The sequence below is a fragment of the Hyperolius riggenbachi genome, chromosome 3 (assembly GCF_040937935.1).
Source record: "Hyperolius riggenbachi isolate aHypRig1 chromosome 3, aHypRig1.pri, whole genome shotgun sequence".
NCBI classification, from domain to species: Eukaryota; Metazoa; Chordata; class Amphibia; order Anura; family Hyperoliidae; genus Hyperolius; species Hyperolius riggenbachi.
The window spans coordinates 5130566-5152813 of record NC_090648.1 but is presented as its reverse complement, the minus strand read 5'-3'; the positions used below and the strand labels follow the sequence as shown (position 1 = coordinate 5152813).

Here is a 22248-nt window from a genome sequence, read left to right as displayed (position 1 = left end):
TTGGCTGATGGTATAAGCAGTTGGCTGATGGTGTAATGGTTAAGTGCTCTGCCTCTGACACAGGAGACCAGGGTTCAAATCTCGGCTCTGCCTGTTCAGTAAGCCAGCACTAATTCAGTAGGAGACCTTTGGCAAGTCTCCCTTACACTGCTACTGCCAATAGAGCGCGCCCTAGTGGCTGCTGCTCTGCTCTGGCGCTTTGAGTCCGCAAGGAGAAAAGCGCAATATAAATGTTATTTGTCTTGTCTTGTCTATCACTGGCCTGGAAGACGAAGAAAGCTAGACATGGCCCAAAGGCGCAGGAACTTACAAGTCAATGGTAATGAAAGTAGCTGGCGGTGGGAGAACGGAGGATCATGAAGGACCGGCGCAGGACAGGACGGCTGCTGGAGAGAAGATCCTGCAACTGCAGGGGTCCCAGAGCTGTAAAGGGGCCCTAACTACTACATCACTTTCTCCGATAAAGGGGTTTATCCTTTAGATTCATTTTCTGGTTACACATGTTATGGGTGTGAGGCTCATGAGGGACACACTTGTTGTATGACCCTTGCGAGATGGGCCCCCTGGCTGTGAGGGTCACCAGTGTTGCTGGGGGAGGGGTGTGAGATGGGCCCCCAGGCTTGGAGGGTCACCAGTGTTGCTGGGGGAGGGGTGTGAGATGGGCCCCCAGGCTTGGAGGGTCACCAGTGTTGCTGGGGGAGGGGTGTGAGATGGGCCCCCAGGCTGTGAGGGTCACCAGTGTTGCTGGGGGAGGGGTGTGAGATGGGCCCCCAGGCTGTGAGGGTCACCAGTGTTGCTGGGGGGCTCCATGATTTGTAGTTACGCCTCTGCCCTCAGGACCTGCTAACAGTTTACTCAGCACTGGCTTTGATGACCTGACTGAGCAGAACAGCCTTTTGTAACAATGTATCTCTTCTAGTTGGAGGTCTCCAGTTCCACCAGTGGCCTCCTCGGCTACATAGACAAGAAAGTCACAAGCTTTGCTGCCAGCTTCGACATCTTGGATCCATCGGGGCGTGTTGTTTTGAAAGTGAAAGGTCCAGGCTGGGGAGAAGCCTTCATGTCTGATACCAACTATCAGGTCAGTCTACCAGGCAGGATTGTGGGACATTCATTTGTGGCTGGACATGAGAAAATGTCAGATGATGTGTTGGGTTGTTTGTGAGGCATGAGAGCATTATAGAGATGGCCCGAAGGCTTCGCCGGTGAACTTGTTCGCCCGAATCTCAGTGGTCCGCGTTTGCCGTGAAATGCAAATTTTTTTTCAAAAAAGTTTGTGTTTGCATTTTTCCCATAGATTTGAATGGCGCCGGCTATAACGGTTAATAGCTAAGCCCCATTACATGCTATAACCACCAAATTTGTTGGGTATGTAAATGGGGACAGTGGGTATAAGAGGAAAAACATTTTTCAAAAAGACCTTATAGTTTTTGAGAAAATCGAAAATTCTCCTTCTGAGTTCTGACCGTGGGAAAATTAAACTCCCGCCGACTTTAGCAGTTAATAGCAAAGTCCCCTTAAAAGCTAGAGAAAAACAAATTTGCTGGGAATGTTAAAGGGGCACTACAGCAAAAAACTGTAAAATTTAAAATATGTGCAAATATATACAAATAGAAAGTACATTTTTTCCGGAGTAAAATGAGCCATAAATTACTTTTCTCCTATGTTGCTGTCACTTACAGTAGGTAGTAGAAATCTGACAGAAGTGACATGTTTTGGACCAGTCCATCTCTTTATAGGGGATTCTCAGGGATATATTTATTTTCAAAAGCACTTAGTGAATGGCAGTTGCTCTGACCAACTGCCAAAAAACTGTGTAGGGAGCAGGGAAGCCGGCCAGCATTACTGTTTAAATCCTTTTTCGGGAATGTACAGGATCTTTTTAAAAAAATTAGCATATTGTGATAAAGGTCATTATTTTCTGTAATGTACTGATAAACTTTAGACTTTCATATATTTTGGATTCATTACACACAACTGAAGTAGTTCAAGCCTTTTATTGTTATAATATTGATGATTTTGGCATACAGCTCATGAAAACCCAAAATTCCTATCTCAAAAAATTAGCATATCACGAAATGGTTCTCTAAACGAGCTATTAACCTAATCATCTGAATCAACTAATTAACTCTAAACACCTGCAAAAGATTCCTGAGGCTTTTAAAACTCCCAGCCTGGTTCATTACTCAAAACCGCAATCATGGGTAAGACTGCCGACCTGACTGTTGTCCAGAAGGCCATCATTGACACCCTCAAGCAAGAGGGTAAGACACAGAAAGACATTTCTGAGCGAATAGGCTGTTCCCAGAGTGAGAAGATCCTGTATTTTTAAAGTATAAATGCCTTGCTGAGAATCCCCTATGAAGAGATGGACTAGTCCAAAACCTGTCACATCTGTCAGATTTCTACTACCTACTGTAAGTGACAGCAACATAGGAGAAAAGTCATTTATGGCTCATTTTACTCTGGAAAAAAATGTACTTCTTTTTTGTATAGGTTTGCACATATTTTACAATTTACAGTTTTTCACTGTAGTGCCCCTTTAAGAATAACAGTGGGAACAAGAGGCTCCGCATTCTGGCTATCCCAGCTGACAAAAATTGCAAGGGCGGATCCTTGATTAGGTCAATCGCTCAGAGTCAGAGACTCGGTCTCGCTGTCGCTTTGCGCATAGATGCCCATATGTGGATTCGCAATCTATGAACCGACTAGCCGAGGGGAGTGTTCTGACTCCAAAGGATTCACCACACACACACAATTCAAATGCTTGCTAACATGTGGGAGTCAGCACAGGACTGTAACCATATTAACACACTGAGAACACTGTAAGTTAACCCTTAGCTGTATGCAGGGATTGGCGCCAGATCTGTCTATCTGCCCCCGATTCAAGCATACAGGTTGTAGAAACAAGATACTATAGGACACAAGGTAACGTTTTCGGAGGAGTAAGTACGATTGCGTATGTTCAGGTCATAACCGTAAAACGATTTTTAAATGTTTTAATAACAGAAATGCATTACGCACATTTATATAATTAACATATACACACAAAGCTTAAAATAAAAAGGGATACCAGTGAAAAATGTACTTAGCTGAATGCAGTCTGTGTGAAATAGAAGCAAATAAAGTCCAGTTCAAATGCAGGCATTGATATCAGAGTCCTTGGAACAAAGCATGTGATGGAAGTCCATGTGCTCGGGTCTCCTGGAGCACGTGGGTGAAGATCTTTAGTTGATGGAAATTTGGAGACTGGGAGGGGTCGTTTCTGCCCAAACTTATATACCATCTGGGTTTTGGGGCTGGCTTATGTGAAAAAGTGGTGTGTTTACCCCCTGGTCAGCACAAGGGGAGCCCCCCCCCCCCCCCCCAGGTCACCAGCAGAAAGTGCAGCATTTATTAATAGTCTTTGCGATTCCTCCCTGGATTGCCTTACTGAGGATCTGTGGCTAGAATTGGAAACAGCCAACGATGCTTTATCGAATGGCACCAAACATCAGTAGATTAGCACATGTGGTCTGCGAGTGATAAATATCTCTCTTTCCCTAGCAGCAGGACTTCTATAACTTGGGTGAACTATTAGGCTGATTTTTAGGAACCAGAAAATATACTTGTCATTTGTCTGTGATAACCACATCTTAAATGATTAATAAATGAAGTTCGTCTATTGTCTGTCCAAAGTTTTGAGAGGGAAAATCTTTAACTGTCTTTGAAGACAATCTCTGGTCACTAAGGGATGGCCATTTGCTCTCACTTAGGTGTGAAGAGCTACTTGTGATGTGGGTTAGGGTCTGCTCACATTCAGTGTGGGTGATGGGGGAGAAAAAGAAGAGAAGAAGAAACATTGAACTTCTTGTCCGTTTAAAATGAGAATGGCAGTAATGGTGCTGGACCATACGAAAATCATTGGCGATTACGCACGACTTTCCGTATTGTTCATGACACCAGCCTGCATGGGGGACAAGTGGTTACAGAGAGCTCAGTAGGGAGGACTGTCACAGGAGCCCTAGTGGTCAGACCGCAAATTGCCTTCCAATCTGTTTCAGCACACAGACCATGCAAGCTTTGGTACCGATCTTTGTGCCGAAACCGACAGAAATCTGGGCAATAGCCCGATCAGAAGGGAGCCTGTGAGGTACGATAATTACAACTTACACACTATCTCAGGGTATCTGCCACCACCACTGGTATGGGCCAGTGGACCGACTTACTGACTGACTAAGTGCCCTGTCAGAGGATTAGCATGTGCGGATTTCAGCACATGTCCCCTGAACGCACCCGGGACCACAAGCCATTTGGTATTTGCATGTGATTTACCTGTAGGGGGCGGTACAGACCTGCTGTACAGTCTCCCGCCTTCCCAGTACACCTTGAAAGTGGCCCTGTCTGCGAGGGACTCGGAGGCTTGCTTCCTGAGCACCTCCAGGCTTGGGTCCCTTTGTAGTGCTGCTGTGAATACGCTGTCAGTTTCAGCCAACTGGCTCATATCACATGAGGCCAGCGGCTGAAAGGTCTCATCCCTGCGGTCAGAGGAGGGGGAGGAGGCCGGAACCCCCTCCACCTGTTCTGAGCTCGGGTTCTGAGCAGTACAGCTGCGCAGTACTGCTAGCACAGGTATACCTTCAGAATGGCACAGACGGGCATAACTCAAATCATCGTTGCATGCATTAATGACAGTGACAGGCATAGACACATTTTTATTACAGACCATTTGTACATTAAACACAGGTACAGTTACATCTTTATCACAACAGACAGTTTGTACATCAAACTCAGGTGCCTTTGAAGCAGGCACTATTGAACCGGGTACCCTTGAACTGGGCACATTCAACCCACCTCCCCCTGGGGCTCCCCCAAGTGTATAAAGTACCTGGTGGTGGATGGAGAGTCCGTCTCCTTCCGTGAGCGACAAGGCGGTCGTGGCAGGTTCGTAGTAGGACACAAGCTTGCCCAAATCAGTGCCCAGCAACACACGGACTGGGAGATCCTTCACAACCCCAACAACCCTTTCTTGGACTCCCACCCCCCAGTCGAGCTTCACTCTCGCATGGGCTATGTGTAAAAGGGTGCCCTCTACTCCAGTAAGGGCAAGGGATCGGCTGGAGCTGATGCTCTCCTTTGGCACAAGGTGTGAGTGAACTAACGTGATGTCAGCTCCAGTGTCTCGGAATCCGGTGACAACTTTGTCGTTCACTCTAACAGGCTGCTGCTGGTCGGTTCGGTCGCGGATTTCCTGGCTAGTCCTGAAAATAAAAACGGTTAAACACACTTTATTATGTCTGGCTAGTAACAACAGTTCTTCAGAAGTCTGAGTTCAGTTTCTGTGTATGAGAAGCAGGGTAGCGGAACAGTGAATGACTTTGATAAAGTCTTTTATTCACGGGCAATATAAATAATTAATATATACAGACAATTATTAAAATCAACAATTATTGAAACAGTAATAGCCAGTATGAAAAATAAAAGAAAGGGAGAAAAAATACTTAGTTTCATGGAAAGATGTCCTTTTGTGGGAAGAATCATAAAGTCCTTGGTAAAATCCTTTGTTTCAGATCAAAGTTCAGAGTTCAGACCAGGTGGATGCCAGCTGGCACAGATGAGTTCAAGAAGTTTCAGGGTGGAGGACACTGAGTTTGTCTCCTCTGCCATTCTTATGCCCCTGATCCAGTAGGAGGGAGTGAGGGCGGGGAGCCACACACCCCCTTAGAAGATGAGATGAGCCCTCCCCTTGTCCTGGGGACCAGAAATCATATCTAACCATATATGGGCTCTATCTCACAGAACTGTACAGGTCAGGGCAGATTTACTAACATTTTCAGGTGTGTCTCGATTTACCCAGCAGCCTGATACCAAACATGAGGGGTGGGACCCCTGTGGTATCATCAGGGCACTTTCGAACTGCCTAACTGGCAGTCTTTACCTCAGAATGTTCTGAAACGTTCTCAGAACCAGCGCCAGATAGGGCCAAGCATGCTCTGTTAGTTTGGAGGGCCTGCCAGCCTGGCAATACAGAAAATATGACACATATAGCAGTTTATGGAATATGATCTACATCTGGGATTTACAGCAGGTCACTCCTAGGTGACGTTTCTTTTCAAGCTTGTGGCAGCAAGCTACGTGTCAGCTCCCCTGCTGGGAGGGAGCCAGAATGTCTGACTTCTCAACTAAATTGTTTCTGCCATCGTGCTTATCAACGATACCTGATGGATGGGCCATCAGCACAGCTTGAAGCCAGGGACTCTCTGCAGCAGGCTCTTGGTGTTTGGTGGAAGGAGGGAAAGAGAGAAAACACCCCAGGAATGTCAGTTCTGCTCGCTGCAATGACCAACAGATCTGACCAAGAAATCGGAGAAATCGACGGTGAATCTTCCAAATTTGCCTACGTTCCTCCCGGCTGTTCCATGACAGCTGGGGGAAAGGGAAACTCTAGGTTGTTACAGGTAGCCCCTACACAACCAATCCAGATTCTATTGATCTGAATCGTAATTGATGCAGAGAAACGATTGCGATCGCATTTTCTTCACGGTCGGTTCTAGGGCGCATTTGCAGCCCCGCAACTGTCCGTGACGGGGACCCCGCGTCATTTTTTGGAGAGAAATTTCCCACACTCTGAAATAAAAAAAAAAAAAAAAAATAAAAATATATATATATATATATATATATATATATATATATATATATATATATATATATATATATATATATATATATATATATATATATATATATATATATATATATATATATATATATATATACTGTATCCTACTAATATAATAAATGGGAAAGTTTGGATGTTTGGATGTTTGTTACTCGATCACGCAAAAATGGCTGAACGGATTTGAATGAAATTTGGCACACACATAGTACATTACCTGGAATAAAGTATAGGATACTTTGTATTCCCATAACCAAAAAGGGGGCGGAGACAAATACAAATTTCACTGGGAAATGGAAACAGCAGCCATTCTTACACTGATAATGGCAGGGTTCTCACACTTTGCACAGTTGGTCACTGGGTGATTGGGATTAATATTCAGAAAGGTGGGAGGAGCCTACAAAAGCCAATCATAATTCACCTATTGATTTTCAAGGGGAATATTTACATTGCTGCCATTCTTCCACTGTTAATGGCACAAGCCTCAAACCTGGTACAGTTGGTCATTGGGTGACTGGGGTTCAATTTCAGAAAGGGGTGGAGCCAAAAACAGCCAATTAGATTTGTTTCATTCCAATGTAAATTATTGATGCCAAACACCGCAAAGCTCACAAACTTGGTACTTGATTAATTGTGTGTTAGGGTTAGAAAAGTGGACGCAGCCAACACCAGCCAAATACATAAGCGGGCAACACGGGTCATAAGTGGGCGGAGACAAATACAAATTTTACTGGGAAAATGTAAACTGCAGCAATTCTTACACTGGTAATGGCAGGGTTCTCAAACTTTGCACAGTTGGTTACTGGGTGACTGGGATTGATATTCAGAAAAGTGAGTGGAGCCTACGAAAGCAAATCAAAAATTACCTATTGATTTTTCAGGGGAATATTTCATTGCTGCCATTCTTGCACTGTTAATGGCACAAGCCTCAAACTGGTACAGTTCATCATTGGGCGACTGGGGTTTAAATTGATAAAAGGGGGTGGAGCCCCAAACAGACAATCTTTTTTGTTTCATTTTAATGCAGGTTATGGATGCCAAAAACCGCAAAGCTCACAAACTTCCTCTTGCACTGTTAATCACCTGTACCTGGTACACTTGGCCATTGGGTGATTTGGGTTCAGATTCAGAAAAGGGGTGGAGCCACAGCCAATCAGATTTATTTTATTTCAATGCAAATTATTGATGCCAAAGACCGTAAAGCTCACAACACTAGCCAGAGCCAACACTAGCCAAATACATACCCGGGCAACGCCGGGCGTCCAGCTATATATATATATATATATATATATATATATATATATATATACTTTTTTTTTTAATATTGTTATCCATTATCTTTTTAACATATCTTGCAGATTTGGTGTTGCTCGGATGTAAGGGGCCTTCGCTATTAACTGCTAAAGTCGACGGGAATTGTTTCACTAAGAAGTGTCATTTATGCATTAAATGATTAAATGTAACTTTTTCCTTTGAAACTTTAAAATCAATTTTCTCAAAAACTATAAGGTCTTTTTGAAAAAAAAAATTCCTCTTCTAGTCACGGTCCCCCTCCAGGTGTTAGACCCCTTGAAACATCTTTTCCATCACTTTTGTGGCCAGAAACAGTGTTTGTATTTTTCAGAGTTCGCCTCCCTATTGAAGTCTATTACGGTTCGCATGGTTCGCACGAAAGTGAACTTTTGCGGAAGTTCGCGTTCGAGGTTCATTAACCCAAAATCAGAGGTTCGAGCAATTTAAATACAGAACTATCCGTGTGGTCTCGGTGTGTATGTGGATGTTCTGCCACAAGGTAATCGAACCGAAGAGGAACAGGGCTGTGTGAAAAGTCACCAGGAACCTGAGCAAGAATCTATAAATGGACAGAAACGTATTCATACATTTTATTTTTATTTATTTATTTTCAGAAGTTGCTGAAACGTGTATACTTGATTTAAAAAACTTTAAAACTAATTTTTTCAAAACCTACGAGGTCTTTTAAAAACAACTTTTGACATGTTCCCCTACCGACCCTGACTTACTAAATTCGGTGGCAATAGGTTGTGTGGGGACTTCCCAGTCAATCGTGATAAACAGTGACGAAGACTTCAATGCACCATCCTCCTCATGGAGAATTCTGCCCTCAGAATTGTGACAAATTTGCCTTAAAGTAGATGTGAAAAAAAAGAGTTACTCAGCCATGGAGAAGGAGATACTCCCGTATAGAGACAGCTCTATTGGGATTCAAAGCCTTCCACGTCCCCGAGTAAGGTGAGCGGATCCCTGCTGCACACACATGAGTCCAGGCTTGCACATGCACGGTCCAGATCAGGGGCATAACAGGGCCCCCTGCATAAATGGTAGCATGGGGCCCCCTTGGTCCCCGAAACCCATGCGGGTCACATGATTGGCAGCCAGCGAATGGCAGCAAAGAGTGTTTTGCTGTTAAGCAGCATCTGGAAGCAGGAAAAGATTACGCACGCAGTATTTGTAAGCAAACAAGGAAGATTCTCTGCTAATTGGCAGCACTTGTGGTTGGGGAGGAGGAGGGCCCCCCAAAGCCTCTGGGCCCCCCTGCAATGGCAGGGTAACAGGGGTTATTGCTACACTCATGATCTGAATACTCCTGTCTTCGGAACCACTCAGAGATGCAAGTACCGTTTTTTTTGGACTATAAGGTGCTCCGGACTATAAGATGCTCCGGACTATAAGGTGCTCCGGACTATAAGATGCTCCGGACTATAAGATGCTCCGGACTATAAGATGCTCCGGACTATAAAATGCTCCGGACTATAAGGTGCACCGGACTATAAGATGCTCCGGACTATAAGATGCACCGGACTATAAGATGCACCGGACTATAAGATGCTCCGGACTATAAGATGCACCGGACTATAAGATGCTCCGGACTATAAAATGCTCCGGACTATAAGGTGCTCCGGACTATAAGGTGCTCCGGACTATAAGATGCTCCGGACTATAAGGTGCCCCGGACTATAAGATGCTCCGGACTATAAGATGCTCCGGACTATAAGGTGCTCCGGACTATAAGATGCTCCGGACTATAAGATGCTCCGGACTATAAGGTGCTCCGGACTATAAGGTGCACCGGACTATAAGATGCTCCGGACTATAAGGTGCTCCGGACTATAAGATGCTCCGGACTATAAGATGCTCCGGACTATAAGGTGCACCGGACTATAAGATGCTCCGGACTATAAGGTGCTCCGGACTATAAGATGCTCCGGAATATAAGGTGCTCCGGACTATAAGATGCTCCGGACTATAAGATGCTCCGGACTATTAGGTGCACCGGACTATAAGATGCACCGGACTATAAGATGCTCCGGACTATAAGGTGCTCCGGACTATAAGATGCTCCGGACTATAAGATGCTCCGGACTATAAGGTGCTCCGGACTATAAGATGCTCCGGACTATAAGATGCTCCGGACTATAAGGTGCTCCGGACTATAAGGTGCACCGGACTATAAGATGCTCCGGACTATAAGGTGCTCCGGACTATAAGATGCTCCGGACTATAAGATGCTCCGGACTATAAGGTGCACCGGACTATAAGATGCTCCGGACTATAAGGTGCTCCGGACTATAAGATGCTCCGGACTATAAGGTGCTCCGGACTATAAGATGCTCCGGACTATAAGGTGCTCCGGACTATAAGATGCTCCGGACTATAAGATGCTCCGGACTATAAGACGCTCCGGACTATAAGATGCACCGGACTATAAGATGCTCCGGACTATAAGGTGCTCCGGACTATAAGATGCTCCGGACTATAAGGTGCTCCGGACTATAAGGTGCTCCGGACTATAAGATGCTCCGGACTATAAGGTGCTCCGGACTATAAGATGCTCCGGACTATAAGATGCTCCGGACTATAAGATGCTCCGGACTATAAGACGCTCCGGACTATAAGATGCACCGGACTATAAGATGCTCCGGACTATAAGGTGCTCCGGACTATAAGATGCTCCGGACTATAAGATGCTCCGGACTATAAGGTGCTCCGGACTATAAGGTGCACCGGACTATAAGATGCTCCGGACTATAAGATGCTCCGGACTATAAGATGCTCCGGACTATAAGATGCTCCGGACTATAAGGTGCTCCGGACTATAAGATGCTCCGGACTATAAGATGCTCCGGACTATAAGGTGCTCCGGACTATAAGGTGCTCCGGACTATAAGATGCTCCGGACTATAAGATGCTCCGGACTATAAGGTGCACCGGACTATAAGATGCTCCGGACTATAAGGTGCACCGGACTATAAGGTGCACCGGACTATAAGGTGCTCCGGACTATAAGATGCTCCGGACTATAAGATGCTCCGGACTATAAGATGCTCCGGACTATAAGATGCACCGGACTATAAGATGCTCCGGACTATAAGATGCTCCGGACTATAAGATGCTCCGGACTATAAGATGCACCGGACTATAAGATGCTCCGGACTATAAGATGCTCCGGACTATAAGATGCTCCGGACTATAAGATGCTCCGGACTATAAGATGCTCCGGACTATAAGATGCACCGGACTATAAGATGCACCGGACTATAAGATGCACCGGACTATAAGATGCTCCGGACTATAAGGTGCTCCGGACTATAAGGTGCTCCGGACTATAAGGTGCTCCGGACTATAAGATGCTCCGGACTATAAGATGCTCCGGACTATAAGGTGCTCCGGACTATAAGGTGCTCCGGACTATAAGGTGCTCCGGACTATAAGGTGCTCCGGACTATAAGGTGCTCCGGACTATAAGATGCTCCGGACTATAAGATGCTCCGGACTATAAGGTGCTCCGGACTATAAGATGCTCCGGACTATAAGGTGCTCCGGACTATAAGGTGCTCCGGACTATAAGGTGCACCGGACTATAAGGTGCTCCGGACTATAAGATGCTCCGGACTATAAGATGCTCCGGACTATAAGATGCTCCGGACTATAAGATGCTCCGGACTATAAGATGCTCCGGACTATAAGATGCTCCGGACTATAAGGTGCACCGGACTATAAGGTGCTCCGGACTATAAGATGCACCGGACTATAAGGTGCTCCGGACTATAAGATGCTCCGGACTATAAGATGCTCCGGACTATAAGATGCTCCGGACTATAAGGTGCTCCGGACTATAAGATGCACAGGACTATAAGGTGCTCCGGACTATAAGGTGCTCCGGACTATAAGATGCTCCGGACTATAAGGTGCACCGGACTATAAGGTGCTCCGGACTATAAGATGCTCCGGACTATAAGATGCTCCGGACTATAAGATGCTCCGGACTATAAGGTGCTCCGGACTATAAGATGCTCCGGACTATAAGATGCTCCGGACTATAAGGTGCTCCGGACTATAAGGTGCTCCGGACTATAAGATGCTCCGGACTATAAGGTGCTCCGGACTATAAGGTGCTCCGGACTATAAGATGCTCCGGACTATAAGATGCTCCGGACTATAAGATGCTCCGGACTATAAGGTGCTCCGGACTATAAGGTGCTCCGGACTATAAGGTGCACCGGACTATAAGATGCACCGGACTATAAGGTGCTCCGGGCTATAAGATGCTCCGGACTATAAGATGCTCCGGACTATAAGGTGCACCGGACTATAAGATGCACCGGACTATAAGATGCTCCGGACTATAAGGTGCACCGGACTATAAGGTGCTCCGGACTATAAGGTGCTCCGGACTATAAGGTGCACCGGACTATAAGGTGCTCCGGACTATAAGGTGCTCCGGACTATAAGATGCTCCGGACTATAAGGTGCTCCGGACTATAAGATGCTCCGGACTATAAGATGCTCTGGACTATAAGGTGCTCCGGACTATAAGGTGCACCGGACTATAAGGTGCACCGGACTATAAGATGCACCGGACTATAAGGTGCCCTGGACTATAAGATGCTCCGGACTATAAGATGCTCCGGACTGTAAGATGCTCCGGACTGTAAGACGCTCCGGACTACAAGATGCTCCGGACTATAAGATGCTCCGGACTATAAGATGCTCCGGACTATAAGGTGCTCCGGACTATAAGATGCTCCAGACTATAAGGTGCACCGGACTATAAGATGCTCCGGACTATAAGATGCTCCGGACTATTAGGTGCACCGGACTATAAGATGCTCCGGACTATAAGATGCACCGGACTATAAGATGCTCCGGACTATAAGGTGCTCCACACTATAAGATGCTCCGGACTATAAAATGCTCTGGACTATAAAATGCTCCGGACTATAAGGTGCTCCGGACTATAAGATGCTCCGGACTATAAGGTGCTCCGGACTATAAGGTGCACCGGACTATAAGATGCTCCGGACTATAAGGTGCAGGTTTAGAGGTCAAAAACTAGGGGGAAAAAATACTAAACCTGGTGCCTCTATAGTGCAGGAGCGTCTTATGGATCTTTCCTCCAACTATTATGTCCCCACTGAGCCTTCTTTGTGCTTCTTGTTTCCCCCTATGTCATCCTCTGGTGTTCCACTGTGTCCCCTGGAGTTGCCCTGTGTCATGCTCTGTCCCCCTGTCTCCTCTGGTGTCCCCTGTCCCTGTGTTCAGTGTCCCCATGTCCTCCGTTGTCCTCTGTCCTCCTTTCTATATCCCCCACATTTGGACTCCTATGTCCATACTTATACTGCAGCTGATGTCCCCTGTGCCTGTGTGCAGCGTCCACTCCTTGTCCCTGTGTCCTATGTCCCCAGACTCCTGTGTCCACACTCAGCTAAAGCCAATCACTTTGTACCGCGCCCGATACCCCCTGTGCCTGTGTACAGCATCCACTCCTTGTCCCTGTGTCCCCCATGCCCGGACTCCTGTGTCCATACTCATGCTGCAGCCACTTTGTACTGTGCCCTGTGTCCCCAGTGTGCAGCGTCCTCCTTGTCCACGTGTCCCCATGCCCGGACTCCTGTGCCTGTACTCGCTGCAGCGGACACAGAGGACGCTGCACACAGGGGACACCACACACAGTACAAAGTACAAAGTGGCTGCATCGTAAGTATGGACATAGGAGTCCGGGCATGGGGACATAAGTCACGGGTACAAGGAGAACGCTGCACACAGGACCCCGGCACAGTACAAAGTGATTGGCTGCAGCATTAGTATAGACATAGGAGTCCAGACGGGGACATAAAAAGGGGGCAGATACCGCACTTAGGACGTACATGGCAGAGAATGGAGAACACGGCCGGAGGACAAACAGGTGCTGGTCTTTTAGGGAAGAAAAAGTGTGTCTTATAGTCCGAAAAATACGGTACTTCCCAAGATTGCCAAGGAGTCTCAAAGTCTTGTTACTTCACCGAGGTAATGCAACTTCAGGGCTTCTTGGCAATCTTGTGAAGTACTTCCTCGAAGATAGTTATATGTGGACTCACGCGTGCGCCGTATGGATCCACTCATCTTTGGAAGTACTTGTGTCCCTGAGGGCATCTGAAGACAGTTATATGCGGACTCACGCATGCGCAGTACGTATCCACTCATCTTTGGAAGTACTTGTGTCCCCGAGGGCATCTGAAGACAGTTATATGCGGACTCACGCATGCGCAGTACGTATCCACTCATCTTTGGAAGTACTTCCTCGAGGGCATCTGAAGACAGTTATATGTGGACTCACGCATGCGCAGTACGGATCCACTCATCTTTGGAAGTACTTGTGTCCCTGAGGGCATCTGAAGACAGTTATATGTGGACCCACGCGTGCGCAGTACATATCCGCTCATCTTTGGAAGTACGTGTGTCCCCAAGGGCATCTTAAGACAGTTATATGTGGACCTGTGCATGCGCAGTACGTATCCGCTCATCTTTGGAAGTACTTGTGTCCTCGAGGGCGTCTGAAGACAGTTATATGCGGACTCACACATGCGCAGTACGTATCCGCTCATCTTTGGAAGTACTTGTGTCCCTGAGGGCATCTGAAGATAGTTATATGCGGACTCACGCATGTGCAGTATGGATCCACTCATCTTTGGAAGTACTTGTGTCCCTGAGGGCATCTGAAGACAGTTATATGTGGACTCACGCATGCGCAGTACGGATCCACTCATCTTTGGAAGTACTTGTGTCCGCGAGGGCATCTGAAGACAGTTATATGCGGACTCACTGATGCAATTTCTAGTAGAAGGAGGCACTCCACAGGCATGAACTTGCGTTCAACTTTATTGCATGTCAATGCACACTACATGTTACGGGCTCCGCCCTTCATCAGGTGTAACATCCCACCACCTCCATACTCAATTTATACTCCTGGCCACACCCTCACAGGGCGGGTCAGCCACCACTTAAATGTGTTAATCTTCTATATAAATCAAAACATCTATTATATCTCTATAGTTTACAGCTATCCTTTACATCTGTTAATTCACAGGTGATCTATAGCTGTCATCACCATCAAGTCATCAAATTTCAAAAATATACAACACTGTACAATAACCAATTACGTATCATAAAATAAAATAAAAAATTAAATTAAAAAAATTAAATTAAAAAAAACAGTCTCTAAACCAGGGCACTACCCAAGGTCTACCCTGGACAAACGGATGAAGAGCTGCACTCGCAGCATGGCAGTTCCATATTTCCATTGAATATAATGAGAAGTTACATACAATTGCTTGTCACTTTCATGCGGTGCGGCAGCACAGTTCATCTCCTGTACGGAAAAATCACAAAAAGCATCTTAAGTTCACCTGCTCATTCAGACCTCTAGGGGCTACAGAGTCTAGTCTCTTGATCCATCTTATTTCCTTCTGGAGTAACAACCGCTCTCTGTCCCCTCCTCTCGGTAAAGGACCCACTTGGTCAAGTACTAGCCACCTCAACTGTATGGAATTATGGCCATTTTCAACAAAATGTCTGGATACCGCTGTCTCGTGCCGTGCTTCCCCTCTAGCATATCCCTTTATGTTATTCTTATGCTCTTGTATTCGTGTTTTGACCCCCCTGGTGGTTTTTCCCACGTAGTACAATCCACAGGGGCATTTAATAGCGTACACGACATCCTCACTCTCACATGTGTAGTACCCAGTACAATTGACCCTTTCGCCTGTTCGGGGATGTGGGAACCATTCTCCTTTAAGTACGGAATTGCAACAGTTGCATGAAAGACAAGGGAAAGTCCCTTTTCTTATTGTTCCCAAAAACCTAGATTTCTTCTTTGTGGCTAGATCTTTATTGCTCACGAACTCCCCAATGGTTCTGCCTCGCTTATACGCAAATACTGGATAATCAATAAAGAGGTGCCCATGGTCTTTGTCGTTTTGCAGTATAGACCAATATCTCCTCACTGCCTTGTGAATGGTACTTGACAGATTGTTATACTGCAACACAAAGGGAATCCTCTGCTGTCTCTTCCTCAAATGTCTGCTTTGGAACACCAGTGAATTCCTATCCAGTGCCCCTATTTGTTCTTTAAGTTTCTCTAAACTATCCAGGTCATAACTGTTGGACTCACTGATGCGCAGTACGTATCTGCTCATCTTTGGAAGTACTTGTGTCCGTGAGGGCATCTGAAGATAGTTATATGCGGACTCACGCATGCGCAGTACGGATCCACTCATCTTTGGAAGTACTTGTGTCCGCGAGGGCATCTGAAGACAGTTATATGCGGACTCACTGATGCGCAGTACGTATCCGCTCATCTTTGGAAGTACTTGTGTCCTCGAGGGCATCTGAAGACAGTTATATGCGGACTCACTGATGCGCAGTACGTATCCGCTCATCTTTGGAAGTACTTGTGTCCCCGAGGGCATCTGAAGACAGTTATATGTGGACTCACGCTTGCGCAGTACGTATCCGCTCATCTTTGGAAGTACTTGTGTCCCTGAGGGCGTCTGAAGAAAGTTATATGTGGACTCACGCATGCGCAGTATGGATCCACTCATCTTTGGAAGTACTCCTGGACTTGAGCACCTCTGAAACCTGCATGAGGGACCCAAAAGCAGTATTCCACCGGCAGGTTGGAGAACTTTACCAGGGGACAGCGGTGAAACGAGGGCATGCCGCATGGAGAGAACCTTCCCTCTACATAAGTGCTGATCCAACTTTGTATTCAGGTCACTTCAAGTTCACTTTAACTATGCTATGAGTGCAGTGATTGGCCTCAATGACAGAGCCTTGGTCCCGCCCATGAGAGTATCAGTACCAATTAACAAATGCCGGCGGCAGCTCTTGTGATGGAATCATCTACTCTCCTCTGTCCCTCCCCTTGGCGGCACTATCCCACAACTGAACCGCACATTAATCTACAAGTAAAACTGTACTGTAGGAAGGGGACACAGGGACAGAGAAGGACAATGGGACAGAGAAGGACAACACTGGGACAGAGGAGGACACAGGAGGTCACAGGGGGACAGAGGAGGACACTGGGACAGAGAAGGACAGCACTGGGACAGAGGATGACACAGGAGGTCACAGAGGGACATAGAAGGACACACGGCACCACAGGAGGGACACAGATGGACACAAGAAGAACAAGGTAGACACAAGGGGGACACAAGAGGTAAGAGGGGGTCATAAATGGGGGGAGAAGATAACCAAGATGCCCCTGCACCATGGAAGCACCAGGTTTAGTATAATTTTTTCATCAAACACTTTGTCTCAAAAGACCTGCCTGACCTATAAATGTACTAAAGTGACATGAATCAGTCACCTTTTGATCACCTGGTCTGTCCTGGTTGTACGAATTCCGGTGATCAAGTAGTAAATTTACTATTTGATCACCGGAAGTTGTACAACCAGGACCGACCAGGTGATCAAAAGGTGACTGATTCATGTCACTTTAGTACATTTATAGGTCAGGTCTTTTAAGACAAAGTGTTTAAAGATTATTTACCTGTACTACTATTCGGTGTGGTTTGTTTAGTATAATTTTTCCCAAGTCTTGTCCTCTAAACCCGGGTGTGTCTTATGGTCAGGAGTGTCCTAAAATAAAATATGATATATTGTATGGTAAATACAGTAAGTTGTCATTGCTGTCTTGTGTCACCATTTGTGAGAATTACCATCACTTTCTAAGGAAGAGAAAACTCCTAGATCCTGGATACGGTTTCTAACTTCTTTTTTTCTCAGGGTAAAGTGAACACTGATCATCTCTTTTCTCCTACCAGGTGGTATCCGCTGACAAAACGGCACAAGTTGGCATCATCACACGTGTCTGGCGAGGGATTTCTACAGAGATGTTCAGTAATAAAGACAACTACATGGCTAGCTTTCCTCTGGACCTTGATGTCAACATGAAAGCTATGCTGATGGCCTGCACCCTCTTCATTGTAAGTATGCCTTGAGAGCCTCTGAGGTGTGAGTGTAGGTCTGGAGAGGACCATTGGGGGGAAGTATGAGTGTAGGTCTGGAGAGGACAGTTGGGTGTGAGTATGAGTGTAGGTCTGGAGAGGACAGTTGGATGTGACTATGAGTATAGGTCTGGAGAGGACGGTTGGATGTGAGTATGAGTGTAGGTCTGGAGAGGACAGTTGGGTGTGAGTATGAGTGTAGGTCTGGAGAGGACAGTTGGGTGTGAGTATGAGTGTAGGTCTGGAGAGGACACTTGGGTGTGAGTATGAGTGTAGGTATGGAGAGGACACTTGGGTATGAGTATGAATGTAGGTCTGGAGAGGACGATTGGATGTGAGTATGAGTGTAGATCTGGAAAGGACAGTTGGGTGTGAGTATGAATGTAGATCTGGAGAGGACAGTTGGGTGTGAGTATGAGTGTAGGTCTGGAGAGGACAGTTGGGTGTGAGTATGAGTGTAGGTCTGGAGAGGACAGTTGGGTGTGAGTATGAGTGTAGTTCAGGTGAGGACACTTGGGTGTGAGTATGAGTGTAGGTCTGGAGAGGACGGTTGGATGTGAGTCTGAGTATAGGTCAGGAGAGGACAGTTGGGTGGGAGTATGAGTGTAGGTCTGGAGAGGACACTTGGATGTGACTATGAGTGTAGATCTGGAGAGGACAGTTGGGTGTGAGTATGAGTGTAGGTCTGGAGAGGACGGTTGGATGTGAGTATGAGTGTAGGTCTGGAGAGGACACATGGGTGTGAGTATGCGTGTAAGTCTGGAGAGGACAGTTGGGTATGAGTGTAGATCTGGAGAGGACAGTTGGGTGTGAGTATGAGTGTAGGTCTGGAGAGGACACTTGGATGTGAGTATGAGTGTAGATCTGGAGAGGACAGTTGGGTGTGAGTATGAGTGTAGGTCTGGAGAGGACACTTGGATGTGAGTATGAGTGTAGGTCTGGAGAGGACAGTTGGGTGTGAGTATGAGTGTAGGTCTGGAGAGGACACTTGGGTGTGAGTATGAGTGTAGGTATGGAGAGGACACTTGGGTATGAGTATGAATGTAGGTCTGGAGAGGACGATTGGATGTGAGTATGAGTGTAGATCTGGAAAGGACAGTTGGGTGTGAGTATGAATGTAGATCTGGAGAGGACAGTTGGGTGTGAGTATGAGTGTAGGTCTGGAGAGGACAATTGGGTGTGAGTATGAGTGTAGGTCTGGAGAGGACAGTTGGGTGTGAGTATGAGTGTAGGTCAGGAGAGGACACTTGGGTGTGAGTATGAGTGTAGGTCTGGAGAGGACGGTTGGATGTGAGTCTGAGTATAGGTCTGGAGAGGACAGTTGGGTGGGAGTATGAGTGTAGGTCTGGAGAGGACACTTGGATGTGACTATGAGTGTAGATCTGGAGAGGACAGTTGGGTGTGAGTATGAGTGTAGGTCTGGAGAGGACGGTTGGATGTGAGCATGAGTGTAGGTCTGGAGAGGACAGTTGGGTGTGAGTATGAGTGTAGGTCTGGAGAGGACAGTTGGGTGTGAGTATGAGTGTAGGTCTGGAGAGGACACATGGGTGTGAGTACGCGTGTAAGTCTGGAGAGGACAGTTGGGTATGAGTGTAGATCTGGAGAGGACAGTTGGGTGTGAGTATGAGTGTAGGTCTGGAGAGGACACTTGGATGTGAGTATGAGTGTAGGTCTGGAGAGGACAGTTGGATGTGAATATGAGTATAGGTCTGGAGAGGACAGGTGGGTGTAAGTATGAGTATAGGTCTGGAGAGGACAGTTGGGTGGGAGTATGAGTGTAGGTCTGGAGAGGACACTTGGATGTGACTATGAGTGTAGATATGGAGAGGACAGTTGGGTGTGAGTATGAGTGTAGGTCTGGAGAGGACAGTTGGGTGTGAGTATGAGTGTAGGTCTGGAGAGGACACTTGGGTGTGAGTATGAGTGTAGGTATGGAGAGGACACTTGGGTATGAGTATGAATGTAGGTCTGGAGAGGACGGTTGGATGTGAGTATGAGTGTAGGTCAGGAGAGGACACTTGGGTGTGAGTATGAGTGTAGGTCTGGAGAGGACGGTTGGATGTGAGTCTGAGTGTAGGTCTGGAGAGGGCAGTTGGGTGTGAGTAAAAGTGTAGGTCTGGAGACGACAGTTGGGTGTGAGTATGAGTGTAGGTCTGGAGAGGACGGTTGGATGTAAGTATGAGTGTAGGTCTGGAGAGGGCAGTTTGGTATGAGTATAAGTGTAGGTCTGGAGAGGATGGTTGGATGTGAGTATGAGTGTAGGTCTGGAGAGGACACTTGGGTGTGAGTATGAGTGTAGGTATGGAGAGGACACTTGGGTATGAGTATGAATGTAGGTCTGGAGAGGACGGTTGGATGTGAGTATGAGTGTAGGTCAGGAGAGGACACTTGGGTGTGAGTATGAGTGTAGGTCTGGAGAGGACGGTTGGATGTGAGTCTGAGTGTAGGTCTGGAGAGGGCAGTTAGGTGTGAGTAAAAGTGTAGGTCTGGAGACGACAGTTGGGTGTGAGTATGAGTGTAGGTCTGGAGAGGACGGTTGGATGTGAGTATGAGTGTAGGTCTGGAGAGGGCAGTTTGGTATGAGTATAAGTGTAGGTCTGGAGAGGATGGTTGGATGTGAGTATGAGTGTAGGTCTGGAGAGGACAGTTGGGTGTGAGTAAAAGTGTAGGTCTGGAGAGGACAGTTGGGTGTGAGTAAAAGTGTAGGTCCCTCTTCATTGTAAGTATGCCTTGAGAGCCTCTGAGGTGTGACTGTAGGCCTTGAGAGGACCATTGGGGGGAAGTATGAGTGTAGGTCTGGAGAGGACAGTTGGGTGTGAGTATGAGTGTAGGTCTGGAGAGGACACTGGGTGTGAGTATGAGTGTAGGTCTGGAGAGGATACTTGGGTGTGAGTATGAGTGTAGGTCTGAAGAGATCGTTTGGGTGTGAGTATGAGTGTAGGTCTGGAGAGGACAGTTGGATGTGAGTGTAGGTCTGGAGAGGACACTTGGGTATGAGTATGAGTTTAGGTCTGGAGAGTACAGTTGGGTATGAGTATAAGTGTAGGTCTGGAGAGGACGATTGGATGTGAGTGTGAGTGTAGGTCTGGAGAGGATACTTGGGTGTGAGTATGAGTGTAGGTCTGAAGAGGTCGTTTGGGTTAGGCATTGTGTTTGCAGTCTTGTATTAACAAGTTTTCTCATCTTCTTCAGGATCTTCTACGTGAGGAGGAAAAACGCAAAAACAATTGATAGAGACAGCATTGTCGGTAGTGTGCTCTGTACTGACACGCTCTGCGGGCACCTGGGAGAGGAGAAGTCATTTTTCTTTGTACAGACATAGAAATATAAATGTGAATTGAATAGACGATTGTATACTTTTTGTTGCATTTTATAAAGACTAAAAATCTATATATATAAAATTGTGTGTGTGTGTGTTTGTGTGTATGTGCTATGATCACTCAAACACCTTGACCGATTTGAACAAAACTTGGTATACAGATCCCTTACTACCTGGGATGATATGTTCTGGGGGTCTCGCGTCCCCCCTGTACAACAGCAAATCAGATTTCACCCATTCATATCAGTGGAAAAAATGTAAAAGGCTGCCATTCTTACAGTAATCAAGCCAGAGTCCCCACACCTGGCACAGTTGGTCACTTGGTGACCGAGGTTACAAATCCAGGAAAGGAGGGAGGAGCATAAAACAGCCAATCAAATTTCAGCCATTCATTTTAAATGGAAAAATGTAAACTGTAGTCATTCTTACACTGTTAATCACAGGGTTCTCAAACTTGGCACACTTGGTCACTGGGTGAATGAGATTAATATTCAGGAAAGTGGGTGGAGCCTACAACAGCCAATCAAAATTCACCTATTGTTTTTCAAGGGGAATATTTAAACTGCTGTCATTCTTACACTGTTAATGGCAGAGGCTTCAAACTTGCAACAGTCGGTCATTGGGTGTCTGGGGTCCAAATTCACTAAAGGGGCAGGGCCACAAACAGCCAATCAGATTTCCTTGGTGGATAAACTGCTTCCATTCACACATTTTTGATGCCAGGAACCTGAAAGCTCACAAACTTGGTCATTGAGTGACTGTGTGTCCAGGTTACAAAAAGTGGGTGGAGCCAAAGACAAATTTCACTGGGAAAATATAAACTGCAGCCATTACACTGTTTTTGTTTTTTTTTCTTTCAGGCTCAGTCTCACCGCCGGGCTTTTTCCTGATTAATTTAAGGCATTCGCCTTAGATTCAGGAGTCACTTGCATCATTGCCTGAGAGAAGACAGATTTTTCAACTTAATTTATTCTTCAATTTATATAATA

The 22248-nt window shown here is 46.3% G+C and overlaps 1 protein-coding gene across 1 annotated transcript in view; it reads left to right on the top strand.

Moving 5' to 3' along the window:
• Positions 1 to 21314, top strand: part of LOC137562459 (phospholipid scramblase 3-like) — a 141401-nt gene extending 120087 nt beyond the window's left edge. Inside the window, exons 5-7 of the mRNA XM_068273821.1 lie at positions 920 to 1081; positions 17758 to 17919; positions 21133 to 21314. Of these exons, the coding sequence (XP_068129922.1) occupies positions 920 to 1081; positions 17758 to 17919; positions 21133 to 21171 (363 nt within the window). The 3' untranslated portion in view covers positions 21172 to 21314. The remainder of the gene's footprint in view (positions 1 to 919; positions 1082 to 17757; positions 17920 to 21132) is intronic.
• The last annotated feature ends 934 nt before the right edge of the window (positions 21315 to 22248 follow it).